The sequence below is a fragment of the Aulonocara sp. 'chitande type north' Nkhata Bay genome, linkage group LG20 (assembly GCF_057382095.1).
Source record: "Aulonocara sp. 'chitande type north' Nkhata Bay isolate Kocher_YH1m ecotype deep benthic linkage group LG20, A_spYH_male_GT1.1, whole genome shotgun sequence".
Lineage (NCBI taxonomy): Eukaryota > Metazoa > Chordata > Actinopteri > Cichliformes > Cichlidae > Aulonocara > Aulonocara sp. 'chitande type north' Nkhata Bay.
Window position 1 is genome coordinate 25,782,363 of NC_141363.1, and position 18,099 is coordinate 25,800,461.

At 41.2% G+C, this 18,099-nt stretch overlaps 2 protein-coding genes across 3 annotated transcripts in view; both read left to right on the forward strand.

Annotated features, from left to right (window-relative positions):
- Window positions 1–443: 443 nt before the first annotated feature.
- kcng1 (potassium voltage-gated channel, subfamily G, member 1) lies at window positions 444–11,968 on the forward strand. 2 transcript variants are annotated; one of them, XM_086277043.1, is made up of 4 exons: window positions 444–573; window positions 1,527–1,660; window positions 7,407–8,243; window positions 10,409–11,968. In XM_086277043.1, the coding sequence occupies exons 3-4, from the start codon at window positions 7,461–7,463 to the stop codon at window positions 11,186–11,188; spliced, it is 1,563 nt and encodes a 520-aa protein (XP_086133169.1). In that variant the 5' UTR covers window positions 444–573; window positions 1,527–1,660; window positions 7,407–7,460; the 3' UTR covers window positions 11,189–11,968. The 2 variants fall into 2 exon arrangements, with proteins under 2 accessions (XP_086133169.1, XP_086133170.1); XM_086277044.1 differs by lacking the exon at window positions 444–573 and having other exon boundaries at window positions 1,052–1,660.
- A 2,638-nt stretch (window positions 11,969–14,606) lies between these two features.
- src (SRC proto-oncogene, non-receptor tyrosine kinase) overlaps window positions 14,607–18,099 on the forward strand; it is a 30,221-nt gene continuing 26,728 nt past the window's right edge. The window contains exon 1 of the mRNA XM_086276485.1: window positions 14,607–15,017. The gene's annotated coding sequence lies outside the window, so the exon portion shown is untranslated. The remainder of the gene's footprint in view (window positions 15,018–18,099) is intronic.

An 18,099-nucleotide genomic window follows, 5' to 3' on the forward strand; every position in this document is an offset into this window, starting at 1 on the left:
TCATCATACTTCATGTTAACATTTCCCACCACTTGTCTAAAATTGGACACCCTGGTGAGTGTGAGCCAGCCTACAACCGGCCCTCCCCTCCTCCCTCAGCCAAGTAACCCACTGGACAAATATAAACCTTTGTGTGAGTCTACAATCAAAAGACAGTGATTATTCTCATTTTAAAGGTGAAGGGGAAGTACGGCTCTTTCTAGATGGTGGTTGCCATGGATTTCTCTCAAAAGGTTTTGGTATAATGGCACATCCCACTTCTGATGTCAGCGCTCGAGGAAGGGGAGGAAGAAGGATTCGAGAGAGAAAGCGAGAGTCGAGGGAAAAGGAAAGGGAAGGAGGGAACGAGGGAGGGAGGGCGAGAGGAGGGGAGGCAGCCTGTTGCTCATGATTATCAAATAGCGTTCTCGTACTCCACAAGCCCAGTGCCTTTGCATAGATGGACCAGAGTTGAAGGAGGTAGCAGCAGTGCCTGAAAATACACTTCACATTTTCCCTCATGTACATTCTTCTCATCGCCTTCAGGCTTCTTCAGCAAACTAACAGCTGCAGAGGAACTGATTTGAGAGCGCAGTGAGTATGGATTTTTTTGTTTACATGTTTTTAAACTTAATGCTTGTTGTATAGAAAAAAACAAACAATACTCCTTAGTTGTAAGTGACACTTTGGGAGTTTTTCTCATTCGTGCGTTCAGTGTTTAAATTCCAAATCATGTATGTAAATAGCTGCTTCCTCAGGCTTGATATTATAACTGTGTGCGCCATGTGCCTACCTGTTAGTGTTTTCGTAGGTCACACTGATGTGCTGTCAGTATTTCTTTTAAAGTAACTTGAAGGGTGCATCAGCAGTGTCAGTTGTAATCAGACTGAGCTAATTAATGGTTTCCTGTGAGGTCCACTTTTCATTGAACGAGGAATTATCTGTCTCGAACAGATGACCGAGACTTGCATGCCCGATGTGCTGCATGTACGCCATGGTAACAAGGGTGCAGCAGCATGACACTGTATGATGTGTAAACATTTACTGAGACAGGGTTCGATGCAGAGACAGATTTTGTCTGGCATGCTCTCTGAGGAGGGACATATATTTGATATATATATACATTATCTTTGCAGTGTCCTTTGAAATGAAAAACACTTTTCAAAATCTAATTTTAAACTGAAAATTGATGCAAGGGAAACTTTTGAACGTGGGAACAACTTCAAGTCCTCAAACAGCGTATCACAGCTTATGTTTCTGTCAGTGAACCCATATGAGATCAGTTCAAACACAGCACATGGTTTCATTCTGAAGATGATTTTAGATAATGGCCCATAATGTGATTAGAGTCCGCAATGCAAATCCCTCTTTGGAGACCTTGGAGCAGTGATATATGATATGTAATCCATCATCCTCTCTCCCTCCACCAGGTAATTGTGACTCTAATGAGATGAACTAATGACTTTTCCTATTCTAATAACTAATAGTGGCTCTCTGATTCTACTCCACAAAAAAGATCCATAAAGTAATTATAGTATGCTTCTCAGGTGCTTTTATGTTTAAGGTGCTTGAGAGACATCTCCTGATCTGCTGTTTCCCTGAGCACCAGTGGGTACCCAAAGAAATCTGCAGCCAGGGCTCGGACTCAATACAAATTGGGCGATGGATGTGCTTTGAAAGTGTAAGTAAGAAAAAGTCCTCGTCTTTCCTTCTGAAGTCTTTTATCTGCACAGACTTGGATGTGAATTTAGTCCATCTTCTAAAACCCTTGGCTCTTTCATGTTCTGATTTGACCGTTTAGGTTTTTAACCAGTTCAAGCTGTGGTAAAATGTAAAAATACAACTAACTTAACCAACACACAGATGTGGTGTCCTTTGACAAGAAAGCTTTTATTTTCTACACTCAGCACTGACCATCAAGTGTCTAATTTCCCACTTAAAGGACAACTGTTAGTTTACAGTCCATTTATACCATCTCATCAGCTTATTTTAAGTTGAGTTGAGTTCTTCTTTTTTCCTTGCTGAGCTTTTAAGCGACTGGTGCGAGCACCTTCTGTCACTTCAGCCTGCAGGGACTTGCGCTGCGCCCTAGTGCAGAGGTCTTTTGAAACACTCTGTCCAAAGTGACAGACAGTCGGATCTTCTCTGCAGTGAGGTTGTGATGCCTGCACACATGCTCGCTGTCTTTTATCTGCTGCTTGTGAAAAACACATTATTTACACAGCCCTGAAAGATTAGGTGGTCAGATGATTGCAGCTCGACAGGAAAAGGGCAGCAAGAGATGAAAAGTGAGTATCGGTTAATGCACGCAAACGATGCAGAGAACTTAATGTTATGCAATCTTTATATAATCAAGTTAGATGAGCACTCGCAAATGGTGAGAGTGTGCAATCATCCACTCAGGAAAATTCCTGAGATGAAAAAGAAAAACACATGCTGTCGTTATACATCGGATGTGAGTGATGGGTGTAATGTTGAGGTGTTTTGTGTGCTGACTAAATATTGTGTGTCACAGTTTGTCAGGGATCAGAGGACGGGAAGTGTTGAGGCATGATATGGAGCAGTGAGGTAGAAGCCTAGAGAGTCGGTGGGCCGGCTCAGATCGTGTCTGGGGAATAGAGCCCTTTAAAAAGGAAGGACGGGCAGAGGACAGATTGGAAAATAAACTGTGGACAGAAAATGACAGAGGTGTGATGTTTCTCATTTGCTCTTTGTTACACGACATTTTATTCCAAGCGAGACATGAAGAAGTACTTGAATTGCATTTCAATAATTGACTTTTAAGCTTTTAAAACGACATTTTTATAAAATGAAAGGTGGTTTATTTTACAGATACATTTCATTCTGTTGCTGCTTTTCACTCCAGTTGAATTGAACAGTGAACAGGATGAAAAAGAGTAGCCATTAGTGCTGAGATAGCTCATTACTGAAACATATTATCTGCACAGAATACTTCTGTACCTCAGAAGTAGAGAGCAGCGCACTGTGGTGGACCACAGACAGAGTTGGGGAGACATTTATTGCCCTGGAGCTATACTGTAGCTTCTTCCAGGGTTCTCGGCATGCATTAATACCACCCACATCCAACAAAAAAGAAACACTTTTGTTTACAACTATTCCTGCTTGAATTACTGTAAGGAAAGGTCTTCGGGGTAGGATTGCTTCTGGCATGCCTGACTGTTTCAGTGTTTAACCAGATTTCAGAGAGAGAGAGAGAGAGACAGTTGGGTCTTGGCAGCTCTTGCGGTCCATTTCTGGAAACACCATCCTCTTATAGTCCATTAGAGAACAGTGAGCTGTTAAGGGAATAGGAGCAGAAGTGGTTGTTGGGGAGAACAAAAGGAACATTGTGTGGTTTAAATGGTCATTAAGCCTGAGAGGACATGACTGACATGACTTCATTGTCAGGTGACATGCGCTTTTCTGGAACATCTCTATAGAGAGCATTTATTTTACAGCACGTTATTGCTTTAAATATGGTTGAGGGGCTACATGCAAGAAAATAAGACCGAACTCTACAGCTGCCACTGGAAAGCTTAGAGGTTTCGATTTTCATCAGAAACACTGACAAAAATCCGATACTCATCAAATTACCATGTGTCTGTATTTCACAGAATGAGTCAAGCTGAATTGCAAATCTTTGATTCAGAGACAGATTGGTAAAATCTGTCTTACACAGCACTTCCAGCAATATGGAGATATGCAGCAATAAATAGTCATCGCTAAGTAAACTATTTGTATCTCTTTGCGGGCACAAACACATAGACACTCTTCAGATGTTCATTTTTACTATTAAATTTGAATATGAACCACCCATACTGAACAAAATTCTTTAACACATGCCTCTGCAGGCAGGTAAAAAGAAAATAACAGACAGATCTCAACAGTTACAACACATTTCCTTATTTTTAAAAGCTTATAATTTTTTTAAATTGCTCTTTGATCTTGTGGTCATGATCACTAGTGGGCTCTTTAAAATGATCTCAGTCAATATTGGTGGTATTAAAAGTCTCCAAAGACTCTTGAGGAGGGAACCATGGGAAATGCATGCACAATACTGTCAGGCAACTGAGACTCACAACCCAGTGACTCACCAGGCAATCTGGAGAACATGCCCTGTGGCTTAGCTGTGATAACGCTGGCACAGAAAGAGGCCAGACCTCAGCCGATCTGGTGGGGAGAACAGCCTTCGCTGTCTTTGCAGCGTTTCATCTCTCCTTCTCCTTCTAGACTTTGTCCCCCAGAGGAAACATCAGAGGCGCAACATTGCACGGAAAGGAAAACAAAACAAAACAAGAGTTTAAAAAAATGCTCCTGTGACTGCGGAGATGGAAAAGCACAATCGGTTTAAAGGCAAAGTGAGAAATCAAACAGCCTCAAGGGGTTAAGTGTGATTTAATCTAGTAGGAGAGTGGCGTAGGCTTGTGCACATCCACACCGGCGATGCATTGTAGGCGTATTGATAACCTCCACCGCATGGAGGGAGAGTGTGAGAAGAATCGAAAAGGAGGGATTTTGCCTTTTTTGAAAATTTATTTTCATTCTTGTGTTTGGCTTTTGTTTAATGGTACTACTGTTTATTTTGCAGGCAGCGTTTATATTTAAGAAAAGTGGGAAGCGATTGAATGTGAATCTGCTGATGGCCTGCATGATTTCCCTGACTGCACTGGGGTTTTGTTATGATCTGACCTCAGGGGCATTCCACATGTGACGAGTCCAATAAAGCCAAAAATCTATATTATCAGGAAGTTAATGCAACAAGGCAGAGCACTGGAGGGAAAAGCTTCGGGCGGGTTTGCTCTGATTTCAGGGGTGAAAGATGGTGCTGACTGTAATCAGTGGCTCACACAGGCTGACAATGCAGGTGCCTAATAACCATTCAGTTGACACATTCACATCCCCATTTTAGAATCCTTACTCAGAATTTGGCCAAGCAGCAATCCAGGCACTGACATTTTAATTTCTAACTGGCTAACCTGCCTCCCCCTAAATCACTGTAATTGATTAAATTAGTTTGGACAGAGGCCACAAGGCCGTCACTGCACTGGTGATAAAGTGGTGATAAAGTGGTAAACATTTTCCAGTTCCTTCTCTTTCTTATTGCAATATAGTGCTGCTCCTCTTCTCGTGCTCGTCTCTTGTTCTGCCGAAGAGTCTTTGGTAAATGTGCATAAGCTGGCACTCGGAACAGCCTGCATAACTGTGTGATTGCACGTTAGTACACACACACCTCAACCGACACCTAACTGCGTTTTAAAGCCTCCCGCTCTAAATGTGAGAGGGCCAGAAATAGCACAGACGGATTATTAAGTGTGTTTGAAAACAGCCTCTTCAGTATCTGTAGGATAACAGTTACATCAGTGAATTACTGAGTCAGTACAGCATCACTGGGTGACAAATCTTTATACAAAAATGTGAGGAGTTAAATAGTTGCCCACATAAATGTATACTGTTAAGAGTTTAACATTTAATCATGATCTGTTACCTCAGTCAAAAGAAACTAATGCCTCATTGTTATTTGCCCTCCTTTTCAAATTGAAGTAACAGTACGACTTTGGGGTAAATACATGGAATCAAGTCTTGAAATGGGGACACAGTTAGTCAGGCTCATTCCAAAGTTACATAAATCCACATATTGTCCCCCAAAGCTTAGTTTATTCCACTCAAAACATATGACAAGTTAAACTGTTGTCGCCAAAGCATTGTTTCCCCTTCTTTGTCTCCTCATATTAAGTAAAGTTGAACAGTGCCTCTCTGTCACTCCATAATTAACACAGAAACCTCAGAGTGGTATCAGTTTTGCCATTAAACTGAGGACAAATTCTATTTTAAAACGTATAATACAGTAAATACAATCTCATGTAGCAAAGCAGGGTTGAATTTCTGTTTATGTCCACCAGATATCTTTGCCCCCTAGTGGCCATTCATTGGCTAATACAGCTTACCTCTCCAGCGTTGGGAGTTTGCATCTTGCGGCTTTATAGCAGGGCGGATTCACCGAGACCAGTGTGTGTGATCGAGCCAGACACTGGAAGGAGATATCTGCAAATATCGTTCAACGACCAGAATACTATTGTTATGTTTGAATGAGTGGAAATAAACAGTATGCAAATTAACCTACAGCAATATGTAAATGTCACCTCAGTTCATTCTCTTGTAAAGTTATGCAATTGACTATACTAAACATTTACCTCAAGGCAGAGCAACAGCAATAAATATTATCATTGTCATCATCATCATACTTTCTTTACTTATTGTTGTTGTAACAATATTCCTTGAGGTTCATGTTTAGTACATTAGATAAGGAAGCAAACAGAAGCAATAATATCAAGTTAAAATAGGTAAATTAGTAAAAAAAGAAAAGAAAAATATTTGCTGTAACATTAAAGTAGTAATAAGGAAAGTAGGAAAACGCTAATAAAATCTAAACTTTTTCCAATGGCGCTGTTCTAAAAGGGACTAGATACTAAACTAGAGTGCACTATGACAAAATAAATGTTGAAAGACATTTTTAAATTAAGGCCTTATAAAACCCAGAAAGACTTTATTTACAAATGCCTACAGCTGCAGATTCCTGTAAACCCTGAGGCACAGTGCTCTGCGGCGCATAGTTAATAAAAGCTACTGCTTCATGACTTCAGTGCGGCTCAAACTTCAGCCTGAGGCTCGAACAAGCAGGAAACACCATCCAAGTGCGGAAACGCGCATATTTTAATCTATTTAATCATCACACGTTTAAAAAGAAGAATATTAAGGTTTTATTACAAGTCAGTGTGACATATTTAATGGAAGTAATGTTAATGAAAACAGTCTTCTAGGATTTCACTAATATGTTTACACATATTAATATTATGCTCGGTGGAGTTTCCCCGCTGTAGCTTTACAATAGCTGAAAAGTGTGTTGGTGGTAATGTTTCACGCAGCTTTCTTGCTTTCATTTCTACAGTGAGTGGGCTGTTCTGCAGGCAGAGATTGTTTACATATCACTCTGCTTTTCTTATAATTTCACGTATCCATTTGAATCATAATGCAAACAGTCCGAGTGCCTCCTGCTGCAGTAAAGTGCATTGTGATGGTATTCATTTAGTAAGAGTGTACTGCTCAGTATGTTGGCAGGTGAATTGAAGTACTTCTCACAGTGATATGATGATTTTAACTGACCTGGACACCATGACTTTTTTGTCTCAAGCTTCCTTATAATTGAACCTCATAACTTTGTCTGTTGTTTGCATTTTACTCTTTATCAAATAATAATGGACTTTTCTTTCTCTGCGTGTATTACTAGTCTGTGTAATACTGCTGACTGTACCTTGGTCAGGACTCTGTTGCTAAAGAGATTTTTAAACTTTGCTTTTTAATTAGTTTGGCCGATTGTGTCAAACCTGCACTGGTGCACTAACTTCAGACTCTCTATTGTTTCTGTGAAGGTGACAGTGTGTTGATGGGAGGTTGAGCACAGGGATGTGAGCGGACCGGTAAAGATGACCCTGCTGGCGGGTGACGGCTCTGACTATGACTACAGTGCCCTGAGCTGTGCCTCTGATAACTCCCTCAACCCTCCCCTCCCACAAGAGAAGGAGGCTCACAAGGGAGCCTTCTATAAAAGGGCGCAGCCTGCCCCTGAGCTCAGCACCATCCACGATAACACACTCCTGTCCAGTGCCCGTAAACTCCATGCCATTATCAACGTGGGTGGCCTGCGCTACCAGCTGCCTTGGACCACCTTAGAGGACTTCCCCTTGTCACGTCTGGGCCAGCTGCACCTCTGCAGCAGCTTCGATGAGATTATGCGCATCTGTGATGACTATGATGTCACACACAACGAGTTCTTCTTTGACCGCAGCCCCTGTGCCTTCCGTAACATCCTGACCTTTCTGCGGGCGGGCAAACTGCGGTCCCTCAGGGAGATGTGCGCCCTCTCCTTCAGAGAGGAGCTGCTGTACTGGGGGGTTCCAGAGGAGAGCCTGGAGTGGTGCTGTCGCAGGCGTCTGCTGCAGCGCATGGAGGAGTTTGAAGCCATGGAGAGAGCAGAGGAGGAGGAAGAACTCCTGGAGGATCTGCTGGATTCAGACAGTGGCCACAGGGGACGCGCGGCTGAATCTAGACTCAGTCGGTGCATGGCTAAGCTGAGGGACATGGTGGAGAGGCCTCACTCTGGCCTCCCAGGGAAGATCTTTGCCTGTTTGTCCGTGCTGTTTGTCACCATCACTGCCATCAACTTATCCATCAGCACCATGCCGGCCATGAGGGAGGAGGAGGAGTTGGTAAGTAGAAACGTGGTGTTTGACACAGCACATGAAGATTAAAAATGATATAAAAAAGAAGAGGTTGTAAGGCTACAAAAGCAAAACAAAACGTATGGTTTCTGTGAGGTACAGTTGGGACAACAACAGGTTTTGTCCCAAAGCTTCTGAGGCTCTTACAGCTGATAAATGTGGTTAATATTGTTATGATATCCAATTTTTTCAAAATAGCTGCCCAGAAGACTCAATTTCCAGTGTCTAAAATTAAAGAACTGCTTAGCTATGGTTAAATTAATAATTAACCAATTATCTAAATGAAGACAGAAGAAGCAGAAAAGTAACTTGTGCCTAAATATAGTTCATTTTTGAAGTATTTGTATTAATAAGGAAAAAATGAGAATATCACAAACTTTGCAAATCGAGTCATTTCATTCTAAATTTGACAAACATTTCAAATATAAGAATTCATTTTGAAACCAATATAGTTAAAACAGTTCACCAAAACTTGTACTCTGTTTTAATTTCATTTCTATTTATATATTTTTAATTCATTTTAATGTATTTGTCATTAAAACTGCTTTGCACAGCCACAATACATAAAGAGATGCCACCATACTGACAATGAATATGTGAACCCAGCAGGTTTATGTCGTTTTTTCTATCCATTCTTTTTAAACTGATGTATCCAAAGGGAAAAAAAGAGGTTATGTGCTTTACAAAAACCCCTCAGCCATTAAAGAAAATGCTAATAATGTCATGTCATTTTAAAACCTCATTCCAGTAAGAGAAGGAAGGCTGCTGAGAGAGCCACAATTTTTTCCCCAGATTAGAATAAATGTTTGAAGACGTCTCAGGCTGCTTTCATGAAATGCTTCCATTATTATGTCTGACTTCAATCACAAACATAATTAGCACCCCAGCCTTTTTAGTCAAATCAAAGGAAAATTGAATATCTGAGCCACACACGTAATCTTCTCGCAGAGTAAAGTGCAAACAGGTTGTGAATTAATTAATTGATTTGTCGTGAAAGCTTTTGTGAAAATTAAAAAAGCAGGCTTTTGATAGAAGTGCAGATTGACTGCAAACTCTTTGATTTCCACTGTGGGGGAAAAAGTTTGTGTTGTTTTTTTCTTTCTTTCTGTTTTAAGTTGTTCAGATAATCAAGTGCAGATACAGTAATTGTGGGAAATGGGTGGAGTGCAAAACGTTCGCTCCTGTACAGTGAGACATTAGCTCAGGAGTGAGGGAACTCCAGGCCTCGAGGGCCGGTGTCCTGCAGGTTTTAGATGTGTCCTTGATCCAGCACAGCTGATTCAAATGGTTAAATTACCTCCTCAACATGTCCTGAAGTTCTCCAGAGGCCTGGTAATGAACTAATCAAGTGATTGAGGTGTGTTGAGCCAGGGTGAGATCTAAAACCTGCAGGACACCGGCCCTCGAGGCCTGGAGTTGGCCACCCCTGCATTAGCTGCAGATGAGTTAAACATCACCTCTGTCACACTGTTAAACCAATAACTGCCTAAGAAAACGGGGGAGGGGAAAAAAAGAAAAACAAAATTGAAAAAGGAAATGAAAAGCTGCTTGTTGTCTGATTTAGTCACTGATATATTCATCTGACACCCTTGCACTGTATTCTCACTTGAGAGTCTGAATTCATTTGTTTTTAAAATAAAGTGCCAATGATCTCATTCTAACAGCTCCTCAACAAGACGACAAAGCCTTGCATTAAAAGTACACAAGTGTTTCAGGTTATCTGGAGTTTTCAGGTGGTCAGGCCACTTCCTCCTCTGTGGGAGTATGTTTCATAATAATGATATTATTCCCTGATATGGACTGCATTCAGCGGCTATTGCAGTATGTGCTTTTAAATGCTTTGAACCATATTTCAACCACGCACTGAATCATGAAGAAAAATACACTGCTTCTGGAAGTGTGGCGGTATCGTTTTAGACGCTTTGACCTAAGATTTACTGCCTAATGACATTACTTTTTCCCCCATAACCAAAACTGGTGGTTTGATCTGTAATGAGCAATTATTTTTATTTTTTCATTGTCTTGGCTGCCGTGCTGAGGGCTGCAGAGTCCTACCACTGTTTAGCGTTTGAATTTCACACTGAGGTGGCTCCCTCTAGTGATTCGACCTCATCTACATGCTGGTGACCACATTTTGTTTCTTTCCTAAACAGGGGACCTGTTCCCAGATGTGCTATAATATCTTCATTGTGGAGACTGTGTGTGTAGCCTGGTTCTCCCTGGAGTTCACCCTGCGCTTCATCCAAGATCGCAGCAAGCTGACCTTCCTCAGACAGCCCCTGAACCTGATTGATGTGGTAGCAATCCTGCCGTACTACATTACACTAGTGGTGGACAGCACTTCCAAAGGAGAGAAGAGGCTGGGCTCAGGCAACACCTACTTGGACAAAGTGGGCTTGGTGCTGCGTGTGCTGAGGGCCCTGCGTATCCTCTACGTGATGCGGTTAGCTCGCCATTCCCTGGGCCTGCAAACTCTAGGCCTGACAGCACGCCGCTGCACACGGGAGTTTGGACTGCTACTCCTTTTCCTGTGTGTGGCGATCGCACTATACTCCCCCCTGCTGTACTTGATTGAGAATGAAATGGCCACCACACAGGAATTCACAAGCATCCCTGCTACCTACTGGTGGGCTGTCATCACCATGACAACAGTGGGCTATGGGGATATGGTGCCAAGGAGCATCCCGGGTCAGGTGGTGGCTCTGAGCAGCATCCTAAGTGGCATCCTCCTCATGGCCTTTCCCGTCACCTCCATCTTCCACACATTCTCACGCTCCTACGTGGAGCTGAAGCAGGAGCAGCAGAGGCTCCTGCAGAGGAGGACACACTTTCTACTGCGGAGCCGCATGGCCGGGCTAGGCAGCAACCTGTCCTTAGAGAGCGACATGCTCTTTCCTATTGGGTCGTCTGACATGAGAGAAATGGATGACTGAGACTGCAGGACAACTGAGGACATGAGAGAGTGGGTCTAGAATAGAAACCAAGGATGAAGGAGGTAACGCATGGGATTGAATGTGTAACTAAGACAGGAAGAGAGGCTGACATTCGATGGATTGGCTGGTTGAAAGGGGCGTCAAAAAGTGAGACACAGCAGCTTGATTTGTAGCAGTGTACACTTAAAGAAAATGATGAAGAGATGAGAGAGAAATAAGAACAGCAAAAAAGGATCTCTTTATTAAGCGCATATAAGAGCAAACATAAGTCCAGCTGACAAAAAAGACAAAATACGCATAAACCTCGAGCTTACCGGTGACCTGTAGTGTTAAAACAGTCATATTCTAAAACGTGTTTATGAACAGAAGACATGCCTGAAGAGCACAGTCACAGCTTCACATCATTCAACAACATTGTGATGTTTTTTTTAATCTCTGGTTTCAGTGGATTTGGTGATGTTGTGTGCTCTCGGGACAGTGCCAGTTAACTGAAGATGCTTTTTGCTTTTGTTAAGTCCCAAAGATATAAATTCCTTCCCAACTACAATGTGACCCTTGATCAACTCATTATTTTCTAACTGCTTTGAAAACATTGAAACTTATGTTGGGGTTCCTTAATAATACTGTGGCACAGCCAGCATCTACACATCACTTATGATGTCCTAACTGTCCTTCTTCTACACTTTGGGGTTCATATGCAATTTTTGAACACGTTCTGGAAACAGCATTATTGTGCTTGTAATTACTGCATTTGCTGTGCATAGCTGTTTATAAACTATATCTCACTTTAAATTGGATTTGAGTGGAATCTCTCCTTTTTTCTGTTGATGATTCATTGATGCCTCTTGTTTTAACTTCAACTTTTCACTTTAGAAACAGGGAAAGGAAACTGTTTTACTAAACTGATGCCTAAAGACATCATCCATGGGAACCAGACTCTCTTGGTGAGCTTCTCTTTCCAGACTGTATCAGTTATATTGTTATAAATTGATATTTCATTCTCATCTATTCGGTTACTGATGGTTTACACCAGTGGTTTTCAAACTGTGGGCCATAGGCAGTTTCACTGCAGGTGGCATGTGGACGATTAGGGTAAATCAACCCCTTCTCACTCCCAAAGCGTAACATTTTACGCTAGGTGACAAATCGTCACCATATTACGTTTTCGGCTACCCACCACGTTCCTAAATGACGACCTCGGAAAAAGAGGAAATATGAGAACCGTCTGGACTGAACCTACACATGTTCGCTCTTTTTCTTCAAATCGCTTAGAAACACGCTATTTAACATCATTAAAGTCCTGGTTAAGGTCAGGAATAAGGTTATGGTCAGGGCTAGGGATAAGGTTAGGTTTAGGGCTGGAATACAGGGCTGGAACGTCTACTACCGCGGGAGCGTCATTGCACTGGATTCCAGCAATAACCCGCCGCGTACCATAAGAACGCCGAAGGTCTCCTTTCGCGTTCCTCAGGAACGCCGCGGGACGTGACAAAACGTCGACATGTTACGCCTCGGGAGTGAGAACGCTCTGGGTAAATATATGCAATGACAGCATTGAAAATATTGTGATGCTAAATTTATTATTTATTTAGTATTGACTCTCCAATAATACATACAGGAAAAAAAACCAACAATCAAATGACCCCCTCTGAGCAAGCACTTTGGCGACAGTGGGAAAGATTCCCTTTTAACAGGAAGAAACCTCCGGCAGAACCAGGCTTAGGGAGGGGCGGGGCCATCTGCTGCGATCGGTTGGGGTGAGAGAAGGAAGACAGGATAAAAGACATGCTGTGGAAAAGAAACATAGATTAATGACAAGTATAATTCAATGCAGAGAGATCTATTGACTCATAGTGTGTGAGAAAGGTGACTGAAGAAGAAATACTCAGTGCATCATGGGAATCCCCCAGCTGTCTACACCTATTGCAGAATAACTAAGGGAGGATTCAGGGTCACCTGATCCAGCCCTAACTATATGCTTTAGCAAAAAGAAACGCTTTAAGCCTAATGTTAAAAGTAGAGATAGTGTCTGTCTCCTGAAACCAAACTGGAAGCTGGCTCCACAGAAGAGGGGCCTGAAAACGGAAGGCTCTCCCTCCCATTCTACTTTTAAATACTCTTGGAACAAGTCTGCCATGTCAGAGCGAAATGCTCTAATGGGGGTACTGACATAAATGCAGTGATGAAACGCCAAGAGGTACAAGGCAGTGATGGACTGTCTGAAGTATTCTAATTAAGTATTTGTCTGTTATATTTATGCGCTTCCTTTTCACCTAATTAATACAGTAATACCTGTCTCTGCAAATTATACTTCTTGCTACATTATAGCCGTCTTACAGCTAGATACATTCTTTATTAATATTTTTCATACAAAATCTACAGATTACAAAATAGAAGAGAAAAAAGGCAGGGCAGTAGCTGCACACTAACCAAGGGCTGTATTTGGAACACCTATACATCTGGTGCAGTTCGACAACAGTTTGGTTGGTTGCATTCAATGCACTCGATCGCTAAAGTGGTTCTAATAAGGTGTTTAGTACGTGCATAACATAGGTTTAAGTAAATTTACCTCGACATCACTCATCTAAAATGCTGGCAAAAAGCCATACATGTCATGCATGCAAGTTTTTAAATTGCCAACTCGCTACATGTGCAGGAAAGGAGGAAAATCATAAACGGTTTCCTTCCCTCTCCGTATAAGAAGAAAGATTACAGGATACTTCTGGGACAAGCCAGCATGTTTGCTTGTATGCGTTTTATTTTTTTAATCGTAGGGGCATTGTTAGTACTTGTAGGTAAACTGAAGTACTTCTTTCCTCAGAGTTTAATGTGTAAAGTTGACAGAAGCCTCCAATTCTGCAGCAGCTGCTTCGATTTAGAAATGCTGCTTCATGGCCAGCAGGTGGCAGCATTGTGTCATCAAATAGAAACATCACAAGCAAGCCTGATCTTTGATTTTCACGCTAACAAAGAGAATAATCAAAATCGAAAATTAGACTACCTCGCATTCTAGTTCAGTGATATTAGGGATTATTTCATGATGTCAGATTAAAAAAAAATTCAAACAATTTTTAAGGATCTAAATTTATATTATAGTTAAAATATCTCCATGTTTTTAGGTCAGCCTTTGAAACTTTACATGGAAAATTCAGCAGTATTTGTGTGCAGGGTATGATTTAATGGTGTGAAGTTGGCTCACATCACAAAACGTAACATGTGTCATAGGCTAAACAGTCTCAACCGCCAAGAGCAGGACGAGTAATTGTACAACGAACCGCGTTTGAACCTGCACTACTCAGGTGAGGTGGGGCTTCTATGACATGCCATTCACGCCAATCGGGCAAATCCACAGTGCAAAAACCCTCCCACCAATCAGAGCTTTCACGATGCGGTGAAGTCTCCTCCCTTTCTTGCCTCAAGCACATCCCAGTGTTTTGGTCATGATTTGGTGTTTTTGCTCAGCCTTGTCGCAAACCGGGGGTTTCTGTTACGCGCAAAGCTCGGAGTTTTTAATCAGGGACGTTCCGGTGCTTTTCTTCATTTAGACCGTGTCAGTGAAAAATGTTTCCACAGCTTCAAAGGCTTTCCCCGTCATGACTTCACCGGGCGCTCCCTCCAGTTGAATGGGATCCCTCCTCATCGCCTCTGTGTCACTCGCTTTGGCACCGACTCTCTCTTCAGCTGCCCGTCTTCTCCAAAGCCCCAGTTTTAGGAATCAGTGAAGCTTTTTAGTGTATATCATCAGTTCATTAATGCTTTGATGCCAAATCCTCCGGTCTGATCGACAGAAGAGCGACGCCGTTAAATCTCCGGTAGCCTGCGCTTCACGGTGAGTAAAGCCAACTTGTTGTTTTAGTCGCTTGACAGGCGGACAGACAGGGATTAATAAAAAATGAATGAGCAGTTGGAGCTCAGCCGTGCATCAAATAAGTACAGACAAAGCTTCACTCTTTGGGGCATTAAAACAAACAAACATCTCTAATCTAAATTTACACTCAGCATCTTATTCAGCGTATATTTTTGTAAACAAGTGCTCCTGTTAATGGTGACCAGCAGCTGGTAGTTTTCGCACCTTGTAATAAATTAAACCACGTTGCATCCACACCAGTCTGAAAGTTTATCATCACAGTTTTTCTTGAATAACTAAACTACACGAGGTGTGAGGAGTCTCTCCTCTGCTGTACGTGGCTTCAGGAAATAATCACACCACACCTTTTAGTTGCACATCCTTGATTTTAGGGCCATGGGAGTTTACACAAGTGAAACTTACTGTCTTTTGCTCCAGTTGATTTATTTATATGAAAGCTGAAATGAGTTTAGATTCATTACATATATGTGTGTATGTATGTATAGTAGGATTTTGCTTGTTCACTCGTCATGACACATATTTTCCCTCTCAAATTCCCCCACACAGTTTAAAGACATGACTGTCATATGCTTAGGATTAGTCTCTCCCACTCAACATGACTCAAAAGGTCTAAATATTGACTCTGTTGTGGTGTAGTAGCTAATAACTGAAAAACTAGGTGTGCATATTTCAAAGTTATTGTACAATCTGTAACATAACGTTGAAAGCCATGCCCCTGAGAAGTTGTAGTTTCAGTCCATAATGTTTAACATTGTGATTAGTCATTGGCTTGCATTTAGTGTACACATCAGTCCCGACTCTCGGCCAATGGCTAGGATCTGCTAACCTAGCCTTTGTGTCAAAAATTAAAACCGATTTAGTGTCTAGACGAGATTTTCTTGCAGACACTTAAATATTGGTCTCTCAGTTCCTGCAAGACGTCACCGTGCGGCATATGTGTTATCATGGCTGTTGAGATATGACAGCTGGCACAGCCCTTGTGCTCTCCACACACACACAGTTAAACCTGCTGTACCACTATTGCAGTGTGTTGTCGCAGCTTTTTGGTCTGCCTAAGATCGCAATATTGTATATAAACATTCAGCTTATTTTCTTTCTCTCACTCTAATCCTTTCTGAAACCTCAAACATTTCTCGGGAGACATATTTCAGTGACATGCGTGGAGGTTTAATGATAATAAAATTGCTGTTACATTTGATTATCAGTAGTGCATTAGACTAATCCTCTACAGATTTTCTAGTGTTTTTTTCCCTCCCATGTCTGTGTGTGTGTGTGTCTATGTGCGTGAATGTTTAGTCTTTTCCTGAAAGCATTAAAATGCTTGGCAGCAGGCAGAAAGAACATATTATTTCCCATGTGTTCAATATAAGTTGATCCAGCAACACGCAAGCTGATGCTCGAGATGAAGCAGGGCATGCTTGATCATTTCTGTTAACCACTATCTTCTCTCCTCATAAGTGTTTTCAGCTAATGTAAATACGGGTCAGATGTTGCCATTTTCACTATTATTAGCATGCTTCCTGCAACCAGTGAGTGAGAAGTGTTTCTCAAAGTGGTACGAGATGGTCCATTGTGATTTCTAACTGCCAGATTTCAGGCTCTGCAGAGGGGACCTAATGCTCCTTGGAATCCCATGAATGTCTTCAGTGAAAGCCATAGATGTTTATGTCAACTCCAATGAGACTAGTGGAAACTGGCTCTTGAGGCTGAAATTCCTGCTAATTGGCAACGTGGATGTGGACTGGCCGCTTTGTTCCCTCTTATACTGGAGTGGTTTGTCTGTCAGGGTGATGCACTGCGCCTGGCATCAATGAACTGCTTGTTTCTGCAGCTATCCAGACTGGGAGAATCAGCGTCTTTAAGACAAGTTGCTTCCACTTTCAAAAATGCCTTTGTGCACCTATTCATAGAGAAGGAAGGAAAGCGATTTGGGGTGGTCTGCAGAGAGAAACTGTTTCTCAGGAGTTTCAGCTAAGCGTTTTGTTAGTGATGTGTGTATTTGTCTCTGCCTTTAACTGCACTGAAGCAAAGTGAGCAGTGGCAGTAAACAGCTTTCACTCTAGCTGGCAGTTTGCTGAGTTCATCATTTGATCTAGCTCATGTCCCACTTTCCTTTAGGTCAGATGAGGATTAATTGGCAGTGAGCTCTGAGGACATATTGTAATTAGATTTTTTAAAGGATTTGCCTTTTGTGTATATTTATTGGTGTAGCTACATTAAAGCGGTATAATTATAATGTTAAATATCAAAACATAATTGCACACACAGAGCTTAAGCACAAAGTTGTTATATATTATAAATAAACTGATGTCAGTATTGGCATTTATATCAGTTCTTCCCACACATCGGCTTATTCATTAGGCGGGTCGCCAGAGAATATTTTAGTGCTGATTTTTAAATTTTTGTTTACTGTTTTGATCTATCTAACAGAATTGGACCAACCAAACTCATTTTACCAGTGGACAATCTTGATTTTTATTTCTAAAGCGCAGTCATCGCAAACCAATCGAGAGTTATTAGCAGTAATAATAATAATAATAATAATAATATGAATTGTGTAAATCTTTATGTTGTGCAATTTTTGAAGCCTTAAAAGAAAGCGAATTATCAAGAAACATAATAAATAATTAATAAATGAATAATTTACCCTTTCCAATAAGACTATAAATTACATACAGTGCTTAATAAATTTATTAGTCCAAGGGAAAGCGTTTTAATCTAAATGATATTTTGTAATACTAAAATATAATATAGTTATTGTTGTATGAAATAAATTTTCAATTTTAAGGTTTTACCAAAAAACAAACAAACAGTAAAGCACCTCTTTTATATTAAGATACCAAACTGTATTTTAATTTTCTTTGTTACTATATATTTTTTCTTCTTTCTTTCCAATTACAAGTTTCAAAATGTGAAAGCAAAAGTACCATAGAAAGCCATATTACTGTTATGTTCAACTGCTTTCTCAATTAAAGAAAAAAAAATACCATATTGCAGTTGTTTACTTGCATTCCTGAACAGGAAAATGTGTTATAGTGGTTGA

Coding starts and splice junctions, on each gene's coding strand:
- kcng1 (XM_086277043.1), top strand. CDS start 7,461: ATGACCCTGCTGGCGGGTGACGGCTCTGACTATGACTACAGTGCCCTG. Junction 8,244..10,408: donor TGAGGGAGGAGGAGGAGTTG/GTAAGTAGAAAC, acceptor TTTCCTAAACAG/GGGACCTGTTCCCAGATGTG.